General features: G+C 40.6%; 1 protein-coding gene across 1 annotated transcript; it reads left to right on the plus strand.

Annotated features, from left to right (window-relative positions):
* Window positions 1-7,428: 7,428 nt before the first annotated feature.
* On the plus strand, window positions 7,429-11,400 carry LOC133441409 (SE-cephalotoxin-like). Its single transcript, XM_061718674.1, has 2 exons — window positions 7,429-7,545; window positions 9,031-11,400. The coding sequence occupies exon 2, from the start codon at window positions 9,033-9,035 to the stop codon at window positions 10,587-10,589; it is 1,557 nt and encodes a 518-aa protein (XP_061574658.1). The 5' UTR covers window positions 7,429-7,545; window positions 9,031-9,032; the 3' UTR covers window positions 10,590-11,400.
* Window positions 11,401-16,085: the final 4,685 nt, after the last annotated feature.

Genomic DNA, 16,085 nt, shown 5'->3' on the forward strand with positions numbered 1-16,085 from the left:
ATTCTTTCAGACCACCAGGTAGGAGAGAAATGCACCCGTGGTCATCAATCCAGTTCATTTTTATACTAAAAAGGGAGGTGTTCTTTGCCCCTGAATCTCATTGGTGGAGCCAGCTATGGGAAACACCCCCGGACGTGTCACTTCCTCTCCCACCTGGGGTGTCAAACCAGATCACAGATAAGACCCCCCAATGCTAAGCATCTGTTTCTCCCCATTGCCTTTTCGTAACAAATGGTATGTATTTGAACTATCTGACCTCTGCATCTAAAGCAAGCAGTCGAGCCGTCTACAGAGGCAGCTGCCCTATAGCTGAACTGCTGAATAGGAGATTGCTTTGCATATATAGAGAAAACCACCAGTGTTAGAAACTCTTCGAACTCTTAACAATTTCATGAAATCCTAACAATATGCTGCTATAGGCCTACGCTGCAGGGGGACACAAACATGATCCACTGAGTGGCGCCCCTCACCAATCCGTCTCTCCTCTTCTTTTCTTTCCTTTATTCAGATCAATCCTCAGTTATTAATTAGAAGTATTACATCATCATATTTATGGTCATGCCAGTAGTGGCAGCCCATATTACGATGCATAAGCCAAACATGAGCCAAACAAAAATCTTTGCGTGCAAGCAACCAGAAAAAAAAAATGACAGAAAAAATTTGAAAAAAAACAGTTAGCACAGGTGATATATTAGTATCCAGGATTTCTTTCAATTTTCTTTTTCTTCTTCTTTTTCTTCCGCAAATTTATTCATCTGTTAATGTGGCCCAAACCAGAACGTGCACCCAGGCATGGCATACATCAAAACGTTCATCTCCATCGTGTCTCGATGGGTATTACTTTTTTCCGTCAAACGTGTTACAGAGGCAACGTTAAATGCCAAAAAGCGAGAAAAATTGTGAAAATGATTTCTGTAATTTGCTTGGATGGTCCCATTCATTACTATGGGGGATCTTACCATGGCGAAGCAAAACCTATTAATTACTATGGGGAACATAGGAATGACTGCGGTACAACCAGAACCAGCTCAGACAGAACCAGAACCAGAACAACCACCCTAAACACCACCAACAGCAAGCAAGATGTTCATTAAGCAACAGCAAGAGGCAACAAATGGGCAATAGGCAAATTTCCTGAAATTTTCTGCTTGATCTTGTAGTATGTTGTGCTGGTCTGTCCCCTCCTTTTCTCTTCTGTGCATGTTTGCAGGCCAGAGCTTCAGGAGCTGCATGCTGACCTGCAGCCCCCCCCCCACCTCTGATCATCCCACTGCTGCTTCCACCTGTTTGTATGGATATCTGTTGGATATCTGCCGACATGCTGACCTGCAGTCCCCCCCTCTGACCACCTCAGTGTCTGCTGTCTACTGCATGAGGACACGTGGATTAGCGGAGAAATGGTGGACTTTATTGGTCACTGTTGGTCCGACACGTATACACACACACACACACACACACACACACACACACACACACACACACACACACACACACACACACACACACACACACACACACACACACACACAGGGTCAGGTAAGAGAGATTGAATAGACACACCTGTGCCCAATCAGCTGATACAACCCGCGCCACGTGTGTGCTGCTCCCCCGCACTCCCTCTCTCCCCAGCAGACCACGCCCCAATCCTACACCCTGCCACATACACCAACTAACCATGTATCAGTCATACGTACATAAAACTCTTAGTTCTCCTGGTAATGGATAGTTAATACTAATATATCTTGTCTTTTGTACTTTTGACATTATATCTGTGCCCCTCCTCTCTCTGTTCTTCATTATTTCTGTCTGTTTTCTCTTTTCTTATTCTGCTCAGCTGGCCTTCAGCAGGAGGGTCCCTCCTTATGACCCTGGTCCTGCTCAAGGTTTCTTCCCTCTTGAAGGGGAGTTTTTCTTGCAACTTGTCACAGTTTGGGTTTTTTTTTCTCAGTTTTTGGGTTTATGCTTTTATTTTGAAAAATTGTCCTTGTGTTTTAGTTTTGTCTTGACTTTCCTTGTCCCCATCTGCCCTGATTGTTTGCACCTGTGTCTCATCCAGTCCAGTCCCGTGTATCTTGTTTTGTATTTCCCTTCCCCTCCTTATGGTACTCACTTTTCTCACTTTGAAGTTTCTTGATATGATAAATCTTGTTTTGTCAAGGTTGGTCTCTTGGTTTCTTTTGAATCCTGCTCATCAGGGCTTGAAATAAATCACTTTTTTTAGAACACCCACCACCTCCATCTCCTGCATCTGGGTCCTACACGTATTCAAGTTGTGACTCCACTGGTTGGCTTAAAGTTTTTCTCCCACTAGGGGAGTTTTTACCTGACATTGTTTATGTAATAATTGATGGGGGGTTTATGTTCTGGGACTCTGGAAAGTGTCTAGAGACAATTTGTATGGCCATAGATGCTATATAAAGAAAATTGAATTGAATTGATGATGAACAATCCAGTAATCCATACAAAATGAAAAAAAGTCAATCAGACATGATATGAACGGAAGTGATTGTGTTCGATTGTCACATATTGATCACTGGCGCCTGAATGGAACTAAGTCAGACTTATATTGTTGAAGGCTTTGTCACAAGTCAAATATCAAATGATCGAGTGAATGGATGCAATTTTGGATCATCATGAAACTAGTGATTTCAATTTGTAGAAGATATTTGGAGCAAAGCTGCCAGCTGATGAAACCTGACTCATGAAACCTGACTGCTGCCCTCTGCTACTTTAATGATACGAGATGATCCAAAAATCATCTTGGACCCTCAGCTGAGCTCTCAGTTGACAGCAGGATCTCAGGACAGCAGGATGCTGGTACCCAAGGTAACAGCATCAAAGGAAGGCAGGAGGTCCAACAAACAGCCCCTTCCTGTGCTGTTTTAAATGTTCCCAACAAACCATACTGGTTCAGTCTTCTTCTAGTCATGATGTCGTGGACCTTAAAGGGATTGTGACATGAAAAACACATTTTTCTAGATTTTTTGTGTTTTGTTGGGTGTCTTGACATCAATTACACCCAAAAAACAACGAACTTTTAACATTCAGTGTATTGTGTGCTTTCTGGGATTTTCCGCATAACTGTGCAAAAACGGCGCACCTGGTTTGGTGGCGGATCGTTACGTAACGATCCGCTAAATCACCGCCCCCTCCACCCAGCTCCCTGCCTCCTCTCCTCTCCAGCGCACCATAAAGGCTGATTTATGGTTCCGCGTTACACCGACGCACCTACGGCGTAGGGTTACGCGGCGACGCGCACCATACGCTGAACCCTACGGCGTAGGCTCTGCGTCGATTTAACGCGGAACCATAAATGAGGCTTAACACGCCTCTTTTGTTCTAATCACCGGAGGAAAACTGCTAAGAAGACCCGCGGCCACTGACTGGACTTAAGATAAGGGGACAGTGCTGCTTGCATGCCTTTATTTTTATGATTGTTTGCTGTGGTTCGCCCTCCTGCTTTTCCGTGCATGCTTCGCCTGTCGCTCCCGGCTCTCTCCGACGCCGCTGTGAGCGTATGGCTGGAGGAGGAGGAGGTTTGGAGGAGGAGCGGGGCAATGATTGACAGGAAAGGGGGGAAAGGAAGCATTTTTCACGGCGCAAAAAAACACTGTAATAAAAAGCCAGGAAAAGATTACTAGAGTGAAGTTTTTCTTGTTACACTCTTTTAGACACATTTGAGGGATGTTGCCCAAGACTTTTAATAGTGTTAAAAGCATGTTAAAAATGATGTCACAATACCTTTAATGTTTAACATGCTCACTGAGGCATCATTAAGGAAATGAATCCCTACTGTTTCGTGTGTTTTGCAGTGATGGCTCTTCCAAAGTGGACTACCTCAGTTCTGTTGGCTTCCCTGATCCTTCTCTTCTGGTCGACCTCTGCATGGTCAGATTCCTCCATCAACCCATCAGCTCTCACCAGGTTCAAGAGGGTTATGGACAGTGGCCCTGACCTACACCCTGGAGTTAGGGGAAGCTGGTATGAAGCGGGTTAAAAAAGCAGACCAGGTATGCCTTCAAACATACAGGGGTGACATTGAGGAGAGTTTGTCAGAAAACCCTCTGTTCTTAAAAACCAAACGGCAGATGTCATCCAATCCCCATCATTTTGTCTGAACATACCAAGATAAACAGATGTGAAGTTGTTGTTGCAGGTTTGATGTTTCATATCAAATGTAAAAACAACATACTCTCCAAAAAGATATATGTGCACTACTCCAAGAAGTTACCTGTATGCGAATCGAGCCCAAGTCAGAAAGCATTGAACGTGCAAGAGGCTGCTGGACTCAGTGTAAGGATAGTTTCCATGAAGAAACATGTGATAAGAAAATGGACACAGGCGAGATTAATGACATGATCAAGAAACTTCCCTCTTCCACCATTGCAAATTACCAACCAAAGAATTCCCAACGGAATTCATCATAGACCACCAAGGACCACTGGATCTCAAAACCAAGAAGATTCACAGAGAAGCTCAGACCAGCTTGAGATGATGACACAAGAGGACAAAAACACTCTGAAAGTTGATTATCTGCAATTAAACATCATAATCAAAATCTAGAGCGTCTGCTGTCCTAAAACATTACAAATACTGAAACAACTAAACTACATATTTCTATCATGCATGTCAGTGTATTTAGTATTGACTCACTTTTATAATTCATCTGAAAGAAAATGAAAGAAAACAGGATGGTTGGCTGAGTTTATAATGTTGTTTTACTTATTAAATATTTCTGTTAAGAGCAAGTGTATCATGATCTTAATTAAGACACAGATTTTAAGAAGTATCACTATGGACCGCCTCAAACTGAACTTTTTGCAGCAGGTTTTAGCTCTTGATGATAAATGTAATTCATTTAATTGTTATGAACTGAAGAAATTGATTAGTGTTTTGTCTTGTTTCAGTATGGAAACGTGTTCTGCTCTGGGTTTTAAAGGCTGACATTAGTTCGGCCCTGACTAAAGCCTATATTACTTCTATATTACTTCTGTGTGTTAGTGTAGTAATATTCATGAGCTATTCTGGGATGTTTATTCCTAGTATCACCTGTTTTAATTGTTTTGGGTTCATGTTATTTTTTATTGGACTGGACTGTATTTTATTGGGCTTCATTCCGTTTTTTTGACTTTCTCTGTTAAGTACCATGAGGAGACTTTTTATTGTGAACTGGTTTTATACAAACAAACTAAAGTGAAGTGATGGGTTTCCCAGAGGTTACAGACCCAGCAGACAGAACTATAAGAGGACTGTTCGCGTTTGTAGTCATAATGGAGAGGTTTATCTGGATGTGGCAGCAGCTTTTTCAAAGGCTCATTGTTGCTCCTGTAGTTTCCCTGTATCTCTGCTTATTCAAATGTCTCCTAACAGCAGTCTGGTCTGAGGTCATTCTCTCCAATGACAACACACAAGCTTATCTCAGCTCTACCTCCACCGGCCATACTCTTTCCAGGGTTTGTGTCGGTTGCTGCTCCCTAGGATGGATCCCCTTACCCTCTCAGTCACATGTCAGAGGTTTCTTGAAGGAATGTATGAAGGTTGGAGCTGCTTTCTGAGCTGTAGATGTCCAACATCCTTCAAACAGAATAAAACCAGTTTGCAGAAATGGCTGCGTTTTACGGCTTCAATGAGACGCAAATGACTGAAGTGGTTGTAGGAATAACTTGTGTTAGTTCTTTATTTTCTGTAATGCAATTAAAAAAACAAAAATGTCATACATTCTGGATTCATTACAAATCAACTGAAATATTGCAAGCCTTTTATTATTTTAATATTGCTGATTATGGTTTACAGTTTAAGATTAAGATTCCCAGAATATTCTAATTTTTTTAGATAGGATATTTCTAGTTTTCTTAAGCTGTAAGCCATGATCAGCAATATTAAAATAATAAAAGGCTTGCAATATTTCAGTTGATTTGTAATGAATCCAGAATGTATGACATTTTTGTTTTTGTAATTGAATTACAGAAAATCACAATATTCTAATATTCTGAGACAGTCCTGTATTTGTCTTCTTCATCTGTCCATCAACGACATGAGAGAAAATAAAACTGAATAAAAGATCTATTCGATATCATTTACGGTAGAGCAGGGGTGGCCGGCTAAGACCCAACCATCCCGTAGTTATAGATTCAATCTTATCACGGTCCTTATATAAATGCCAAGAATGCAAACCAAAACAAAATTTGGTCCGATTCTTTTGTTCATTTGGTAGCTACAAGTACAACATGGATTTCATAATTATCCTGACGATATTAAAACTACTACTTTCGTTTTATCGGAAGGAACCTGTCTCACCAAGCTGCAAAACTATACATGTATGGTATGATTCTTTCTCATTTATCAAACTGCATCACATCATGGTCACAGGCTTCCACAACCACTATGAAACATAGAGTCTCTATATACAAGCAGGCAATAAAAATCATGGACCAAAAACCAATGAAATAGCATCACTGCCGCATCTTAAGGAAACACAACTTCCTCACTTTTGAAAATTTTATTAACCTAAGTATTTAAATTTTTTCTTTAAATGTTTAAATAATCATGTGTCAACAGTGTTCTCTGACGTGGCCATTAGGCGTCACAGCTCTTAGAGCGACCACACGAGCATCCACTAGTGGGGACTGTCTCATCCCACAATGCAACACTTCTCTCTGCCAGTCTGCTCTCTCTGTAAAGGGCAAAACTTTGGAACTCTCTACCCACTGAGTTAAAATTAGAGACCAATACAAAAGCTTTTAACAAAGGACTCAAACAGTGGTTCAAATCTAGTCAGCAGTGTACACATGAATAGTTCTTAACTTGTTGACTGCTTGCTTTAGTGTCTTTATATGTTTCTAATTGAAAATTGTTTGTATTTCTTTGATTTTCTTTCCAATTGTTTTTTTTTTTTTCATTTTTCATTTATTTATTTTATTATTTTTCTTTTTTTTTCTTTTCCCATTCTTGTTATCTTAATATTTTATTGCTCTCTATTCTTTTCAAAAGCCTTTGGACACATGTTGCGAATTAGCACTTGTGCTAAAACACTTAAACAATGCATCTGGTTTGTCCAATGTAATTGCTATGTCTATATAAAATAAACATAAAAAATAAATAAAAATACTAAAGATAATACTGATGACTGTCGGACACTTGGATGGACCTGACCCCAAACCCCGCCACCACTGAGAAACCACCACAGTTCTGGTTCTGGTCTGTGGATTTAATACAGGTTCCTTTTATGGTTTGTCTTAGTTTGTACTCGTCAGTTAAACCTCACAAGTTCAGCCGTTTTATCAGTTCTGCTTCACCTTCTCTCCTCATAAGGCCATCTGGTTGTTTCAGGCTCCACCTGCTCCAAATGTACAGTTTGTTTAGGGGAGAGGGGGCGGGGGGGTTGGTGCGTCAGTCTCCTATAATAGTGACACATCTTGTCCAGTTGAACTCAGAGCATCTTCCTCTAAGAAGCTCCCAGCAGCCAAAACCCCTCAGCAGACCAGGATCCAACTCTCCGGTCTCCTTCCAGGTCTCCGGCATCGGCTCCTTCTTGATCTGCTTCAGGTGAGTATCGACATTTAAGTTACTGAATGCAGAGAAGAAACTCCACAGATGGAAGTTACTGTATACATGATGTGAAGCCTCCATTCTGTATTATCTTTCAAACCTGAGTTCAAACTGCCAGAAAAATGAGATGTGGACCGGTCAGGGTGACACCATCAGGACAGAAAGGAACAGTGCTGGGACACATACAATAACTCTAGGGTAGTTAGAACTTTGGGATGTGAGCTGATTCGTCTTTGTTTTGTCTAACTGTGATGGACTAACGACCTGTCCAGGTGAACCCCTGCCTTTCACCTGTAATGAGCTGGGATAGACTCCAGCAGACCCCTGGGACCCTGTTTTGGATTAAGCGGGTGCAGAATATGGATGGGTTTTTTCTATAAATAGTTCTTGCAGTGATAAACTGTACTGTAGTTCCTCATTAAAATTCCTGAAACTCAGAAGAGCTAAAAGAAATGAGAAACAGCTTCAAACCAGGAGATTTGTACTCATGGGTTTGGTCTCTACGGATCCAGAGAATCAGGATCATTAACCTCCCAGTAACAGGCCAACCAGACTGAGTGTGATGCACAGGAAGATATTAAGGTTGTTATTATCCATCAATCTACAGCTAGTCAATTTAATGATAAATTATCCAGTAATCCATACAAAAGGAAAATAAAGTCACTCAGATGTGATGTGAACAGAAATGATTGTTTTTGATTGTCACATATTGATCACTGGCGCCTGAATGGAACTAAGTCAGACTTATATTGTTGAAGACTTTGTGATAAGTCAAATATCAATTGATCGAGTGAATGAATGCAATTTTGGATCATCATGAAACTAGTGATTTCCAATTGTAGAAGATATTTGGAGCAAAGCTGCCAGCTGATGAAACCTGACTCATGAAACCTGACTGCTGCCCTCTGTTACTTTAATGGTACAAGATGATCCAAAAATCATCTTGGACCCTTAGCTGAGCTCTCAGTTGACAGCAGGATTTTATGTCCCACATATCCAAGGTACCAGCATCAAGGGAAGTGTTGAAGAATATTATCAAAACCAGTTCAGAAGTCCGCTGTGGTGTAGTGAGTTTTATTCAGTAAGCCGGCGGTGAGCAGACCTACACAGATCAGGTCTGAGTTGGTGTGCTGACCACGAGTGGTTGGAATCATGACTTTTCATAGAGTAAGTTCAAAGCACAAAAGGCAGGAATAAACAACCAAGTGAGAGACAAAAACAATTAAAGGGTATTTACAGTCAGATGTGATCTGTGGCCAAATGAGTTGGTATTGACATATCAGTCAGTCAGGAACTTTTGGGGTTTCAGGTCACCCACGGTGTCACAATGCCTCATCAGAAGGCAGGAGGTCCAAAAAACAGCCCCTTCCTGTGCTGTTGTAATTGTTCCCAACAAACCATACTGGTTCAGTCTTCTTCTACTCATGATGTTGCGAGGCCTCATTAAGGAAATTAATCCCTACTGTTTTTTGTGTTTTGTAGTGATGGCTCTTCCAAAGTGGACTACCTCAGTTCTGTTGGCTTCCCTGATCCTTCTCTTCTGGTCGACCTCTGCATGGTCAGATTCCTCCATCAACCCATCAGCTCTCACCAGGTTCAAGAGGGCTGAAGGCAAAGACATAACTGAAAAAGCTCTTGCAGTCGTGACTAGTAGCCTGTCTGTTGTCAAAGATGTCGTTGATCTGCTTAAGAAAGACGAGACTATCACGGTGTTGAAAGCCCTTAGTGACTTTGCTGCCCTGGCACCAGGCATTGGCAGTGCCATTGCCTCTATCATCAGTCTGATCTTACTCTTCATACCAGCCGAAGACAAAGTGATGGACAAGTTTGCTGAGGTGAACAGGAAGCTGGACTCCATCTCAATCCAGATCTCCAACCTTCAGACTGACGTGAAGGTTTACAACTACCTCAGTTCCTACTCTGACCATGAAGCAACCATCGTCACTGCCTGGAAAAAGCTCTTAGAGCTTTATGACAAGAAAAAGTCTGACAAACAAATGAAATCAGAGACTGTCAAATTTACCACTGACTACAAGAACAACCTAGTTCAGAAAAGTGTGGAAAACTTGTTCCATTACCTGACAGTCGAAGGCATAGCCATGAGTGAGAACATCAACAAATTGTACAAAGAGAAGTATAAATGTCACATTGGGCAGATGGGTTTATATAGCTTGTATTTAAGTGATCTGATGTTTAAGGGAATGGTTCTGAATCAGGCTTATTTACAACTGACTGGTAAAAGTTCACCTAATGACAAAACCAAAATGATTAAGGATTTGAAGAAACTATATGAAATTCAAATAGACACAATCCATAGCTGCTTAAAGAAGGAAACGTATAATGATCAGATAAAGAAAGATGTGATGGAGCAGGCTAAAGGAATTGATGCTAAAAAGAAAAAAGACATTGCTACAAATGTGAAGCGTCATCTTGACAATAAGTACAGCTGGTACAACTGGGTGGTGGTGGTGTACGACACCAAAGATGAGAAAAAGCACAAGATATTTGAGATGACAAAGATTCCCGCTGGTGCTGTGACTGTGGCTGTGACCTACACCCTGAAATCAGATCAGACCAATGTGAAGTTTGTTCAAAAAGCAGCCCAGGAATGCTTTGAGAAAATTAAGTGCAAGATTGATGACAGATTGAAAGATTGTCAGAATATCTATTTCAAAAGCGAAGGTGGCAGTGATCGTCCAGTTAACATTGTTTTGTCTGAATATGCTAAAGTAACAGATATGACAAAAAGTAAAAGTTTTGTAGAGCTCCCAGAACCAACATTTCAAATTAAATGTAAAAAGAATTTCCTTTCAAAGCGGAATAGGATTTCTGTGCACTACTCCGAGAAGTTAATCATCTGTAATCCGGGCCCATGTCAGAACAAGGGAGAGTGCGAGAGGCTGCTGGACTCCAACCAGTTCTGGTGCAAGTGCAAGGATGGTTTCCATGGAGAAAAATGTGAGAAGAAAATCGACACCGCCAAAATTGACGAGATGATCAAGAACCTTCCCTCTACCAAGACTGCAAAGAAGTCAGGGTAGACCACTGAGGACCACTGGACCTCAGAACCCAGAAGTCCAACACACTGATTCACAGAGAAGCTCAGACCGCCACCACGCCAACACTCTGAAAGTCCATGATCCGCAATTAAACAGCATAATCAAAATCTGTCTTAAAATATCACACATGCTGAAACAACTAAACTACATACTGTACTTCTATTTTGGATGTCAGTGTATTTAGTATTGACTCACTTTTATAATTCAGCTGAAAGAAAACAGGATGGTTGGGTGAGTTTATAATTTTGTTTTACTTGTTAGATATTTATGTTAAGTCCAAGTGTATCATGATCTAAAGGTTTTAAAGGCTGATATTAGTTCATACCTGACTAAAGGTTATATTAGAGGAAAATTCAAAGATTGCTCCTGTGTGTTGGTGTAGTAATATTCATTCAATATTTATTTTGGGACGTTTCTTCCCAGTTTCAGCTGTTTTATATGATCGATTGGTTGAAAGATTGGAAGATTGGTTAATGGCACACTTTCAGGCTCTAATTGGGTTGAATTGGAATGTATTTAATTGGACAACATTGAGTTTTATTGACTTTTTTTGTAAAGTGCTCTGAGGTGACTTTTTGTTAACTGGTGTCATACAAATAAACTGGACTGAATTTAAATGAAGTTGATTGACTTGATGATTTCTGATACTGTAGCTCAGATAACCAGCAGACAGAAATATAACAGGGTTATCAATATCTGGAGTCATATTTGACAAGATAAAACAGCTGGATCTGATTTAATAAACTATTTTAATCCCTTAAAGGCTCAGTGTGTAATTGAGGACAGGTGGAGGTGGAAGACTGAAAACTGAATGACATTGAATAAAGGGAAGTTCTTTCTTATACAAGATGTTTCAGTAAACCTGTATCAATCATTTCCCGTTTCCTCCTACTGTGTGATTAAAAGGACACCCCAACATCAGTCCTCCAACCTTCAGTCGTCTCTCAACGGGCTTAGACTTCTCAAGAGTAATCTTGTGTATGAAGCAGCTCAGATCAACCAACAGAAGCTTTAGCGTTTAATCTGATTAATAACAAACATTTGAGGTAAAAGAGTATATTTCGTCTGCTTTGCAGCTGTTGATAATGTGTTCTAGCTCTCTGGCAAATTATTTATTACTTATAACTTATATCATTTATTTCTGGGGTCTTTCCACTATGACTGAAATCTGCAGATTCCCACTAAAAGAGAAAACAGGAAGCTTTAATGTTTAAAAACTACTGTACAGGTAAAAATCAAACCTTCTGTCCTTAAATAGGGTTATTTAGAAGATGGTTTTTAATCGAATGAATAAGTTATTCCACTACATTCTTGACAAACTGGGGGAGTGGTTTGCTCTTTCAGGGCCAGTAATTATGTTTGGAGAGGAACCTACATTACCAAGGTCTTGGTAATTATTAAGGTGGAAGAAGCACCTTCAACAAGGGTCAGTTCCTGGTCCTTTCCTTTCTCTCCCCTCTTCCACGTTCTCCAACACCATGAGGTTTCTTATAACATCTTTGAAGATGATACCCAGAACTATGTAGAACTGTCTCCAGATGACGACATATCAACTTGCTCTATCAGCGGTGGTAAACAACAAAGCTCCCTTAAACTGGACAGAGAGAAAATGCAAACTATTATTTGTGATAACTCAATTCAATTCAATTCAATTCAATTCAATTTTATTTATATAGCGTCTATTAATTTTTTTTTATTATTACATAAACAATGGCAGGTAAAAACTCCCCTAGTGGAAGAAAAAGCTTAAGCCAAACAGTGACAAGGAAAAACTCCCCTTTAGGAGGAAGAAACCTGGACCAGGACCTGGATCATAAGGGAGGGGACCTGCTGCCAGAGGCCAGCTGGGCAGAGCAGAAAGAGAGAAAACAGGAAGAATGAGGAACAGATAAAGGAGAGACACAGACACAATAGCTAACTGGTGTACTACAGGGATGACAAAGAAGACACTGAGGCGGTCGGACGGGCGGGGATCATGGGGTGGGCGCGGGGGGTTGGGGGACTGCAGGTCAGGATGTCATACCAGACATCCATGCAGGCATTGGGATGATTAGATGGGGGGTCAGGTGATCACCCAAAGCTCCGGCCTGCAAACATGCACAAAAGAGAAATAGAGGGGGGGGCACTATTCATTTTTGAATAGTGGAGTCGGGATGGGGACTGACATACATGTGGTAGACTTAGCTCTATTGATGAGTGAAGTCAGCTCAGGGAGGTCTATAGGATCAAAACAGTCTAGAGACAAGTCAGAGCCTAGGGAAGTCGCTAAAGCTGAAGAAACGCCCACAACCGGCTGGTTGATTTCTTCTCTAATTCTCGTGATTTTACTGTTAAAGAAGCTCATAAAGTCCTCACTACTGAGAGCTGCAGGAATACACGGCTCCACAGAGCTGTGACTCTTTGTCAGCCTGGCTACAGTGCTGAACAGAAAACGTGGGTTACTTTTGTTATCCTCTATCAACGATGAATAATAAGCTGTTCTGACTTTGTGAATGGCTTTTTTATATACTAGTAGAATATCTTTCTATTCACGATAAGAGTCTACAGACTTACAAGAGTACCACATGCGGATATCTGAATTATACCAGGGAGTTAAGCTCCTATGGTTGGAAACCCTCCTTTTCAAAGGAGCAACTTCATCTAAGCTGAATGCAACAAATCAGCAGTGTTACTAACAAGGAAATCAACATCAGAGGTAGAACCCAGGGCCCTCATTTATCAACCGTGCGTACGCACAGATCTGTGCGTAAAGCGTGCGTACGAGCATTTCCACGCAAAGTATGGTATTTATCAACATGTATTTGTGCGCAGAAAAACGTGTAAATATACGCATAGCTCCGACCATGCGTACGCACAAAACCTAGTGGTAGAACAGTGAAACTACAAATAGAACCCATTAAAAGAGTCTCAAACTTTACATGTGAAGTTTGAGATCGCTGAACTGTGACTGAACGGGGAACATGTGCACATGTTCCCTGTTTCCTCCAATTAATAAAAATTCTCCATAAGTAATTCAGACATTTTGAATAATTGGTGTGACAAGCTATAAAAGACAGCTTTGGAAGGACGACCTGAAAAGAAAATACAAGTACCATGGCTTATCTTGCACTGTTGGAGGATTTAGAGACCGTGCGCTCCGCAAAAAGGCGCTCCGCAGAGAGCGCGTTTTCAAAGAGCGCACTGATTTGTTGATCAGTGAGAGCACGGAGCGGCTGCTCAGCAGGTAGCGCTTCCCCAAAAACATTCTGATGGATTTATGGCGTGATTTACAACCTATAATGGAGCGAGAGACAAAACGCAAGCCATCCCAGTCACATCCAGCTCCGTCCACCCTGGGATTTTTTGCCACCGGAACATTTTGACATATGCGGCATTTCGCAGCCGATACTAAGCAAAATCATGCCGGCAGTGTTGGATGCAATAATTTCTCTGGCCATAATTTACACCCAGTTTCCATACACACATCACCAAATCGAAATTAAACGAGGATTTCATGCGATCGCCGGATTCCCAAACATAATTGGAGCTAGATTGCACCCACATTGCCATAAAAGCACCATCACATAATGAATTCAGTTACGTGAACATGAAAGGATTTCATTCAATCAATCCACAAATAATCTGCGATGCAACTATGTCTCTGTTGCCCGTCGTTGCCCGGTGGCCTGGAGGAACGCAACACCCATTTATTCTGCAGAACAGCTCGGTTGGTGTTTGCACCTCCAAGCAGGAGCTTTTGACTCCAACCAAATCTTAATTTATGGATAATCTTCCAAGAAATATATCAAACATGGTCAACATAATTATTTTACTAGGTAAATATCACATACATAAATGCAAATGGAATAACAGAAAACCCCTCCATTGTACATCTGAAAAATGAATGTAAACTGTATTTAGCGGCCAGTGTTTCTCAATCCTGTTCCTCATGGGCCCCTGTCCTGCATGTTTTAGATGCTACCCTGCTTCAGCACACCGTGATAAAAGTACCTGTGTCATCAACAGAGCTGTGCAGACATTGGTGACAAGCTAATTAGGACCATTAATTAGAATCAGGTGTGTTGGTGCAGGGAAACATCTAAAACATGCAGGACAGGGGTCCACGAGGACCAGGGTTGAGAAGCGTCTCTAAAACTAATCCGTGAAAAAAAACGATATTGCCAAAAGCTTATATGAAACAATGTCTTTGTTTCTTTATTTTTATTAATACACTTCCCATAGCTTGTCAGTAAATGTATCTCTTTTTTTTTTGCTCTCAACCCCCCCAAATGTTGAATATTTGTAGATAATTGATTATTTTGTTACTCTACAGAATTTTGTTCAATAAAGTTTGTAAACCTCCAAGCGGGAGCTGTTGTTGCTCCATATATGGCCAATTGGAGGCGTTTCTGAATGCAAATGACGGTAACCATGCACGAGCACGGCAGTTTAGAACAGGTGGGATTTATCATCACTGATGTGCGTACGACCAGCGTCCGCACGTTTGATAAATCCGGATTTTTTTGTACTTACACACATTCTAAATTTCACTCCTACGACAGAATTTAGGACCTTTTCTACGCACTGTTGATAAATGAGGGCCCAGGTCACTGGCCTCGACTACATCAATGTTTTCCACTGTCGTAAGATGAGCAATGGCCTCCCTAAATTTAGTAATAGCTTCATCGGACAAACATTTGCTAAAATAATACCTCCTATTTTGCACTATTTCTTCCGACAATATTAAATTAAAACGTTATTAAATAGTAGCCGGATAAGAGGGAGATCACAGGTGACACCAACAGATTATCGGGTTCGACAACGTAGGTGAGAACGAGATTGAGGGTATGATTAAAACAGTGCGTCGGTTGGTTTACTTTTATTTCAAAATTTCCGAATTTATTTATTAAAGGATAGCCCCTTGAGATGTGCCATCTCATTTTCAAGGGGGTCCCAAGAAAACATACAACATTACAATACATCACATTACAGTATAGACATACATGACATAAAACAAACACACCCCCTGCCACACACAACCCCTACTCACATTAGTTTAGTTACAAAATAGACTAATTGAATAACCGAAACAATAAAATGAATATAACATAACAGAAAGAAAAAAAAATAGAAAAAAAGGACAAAAAATACATAAATAAATTAAAAACATAGGCCATTTGTTTTTAGATGAGAGTATAATGAAAACTTAAAACAATGAAAAGAGGTAATAGAACGCAAAAAGAGAGGAAGATCATTCCAATCTGATGGAGCTTTAAAATGAAATTATCTTTTACCAACCTCTTTTGAAATTCTAGGAACAAAGAAAAAAGGAAAATTCATATGTCTGAGTGAGTATGGAGAGTTATATGGAATCAAGAGTTCTTTTAAATATGGAGGACAGTGAAAATAAACACATTTAAAAAGGAATTGAAGCCATTGATTCTAGAAGAGAATTGAAAGCTAATTTAAGATTATCGCTTTCAACATCCATATGAATGT

The sequence above is a fragment of the Cololabis saira genome, chromosome 4 (genome assembly GCF_033807715.1).
Source record: "Cololabis saira isolate AMF1-May2022 chromosome 4, fColSai1.1, whole genome shotgun sequence".
In the NCBI taxonomy this organism is placed as follows: domain Eukaryota; kingdom Metazoa; phylum Chordata; class Actinopteri; order Beloniformes; family Belonidae; genus Cololabis; species Cololabis saira.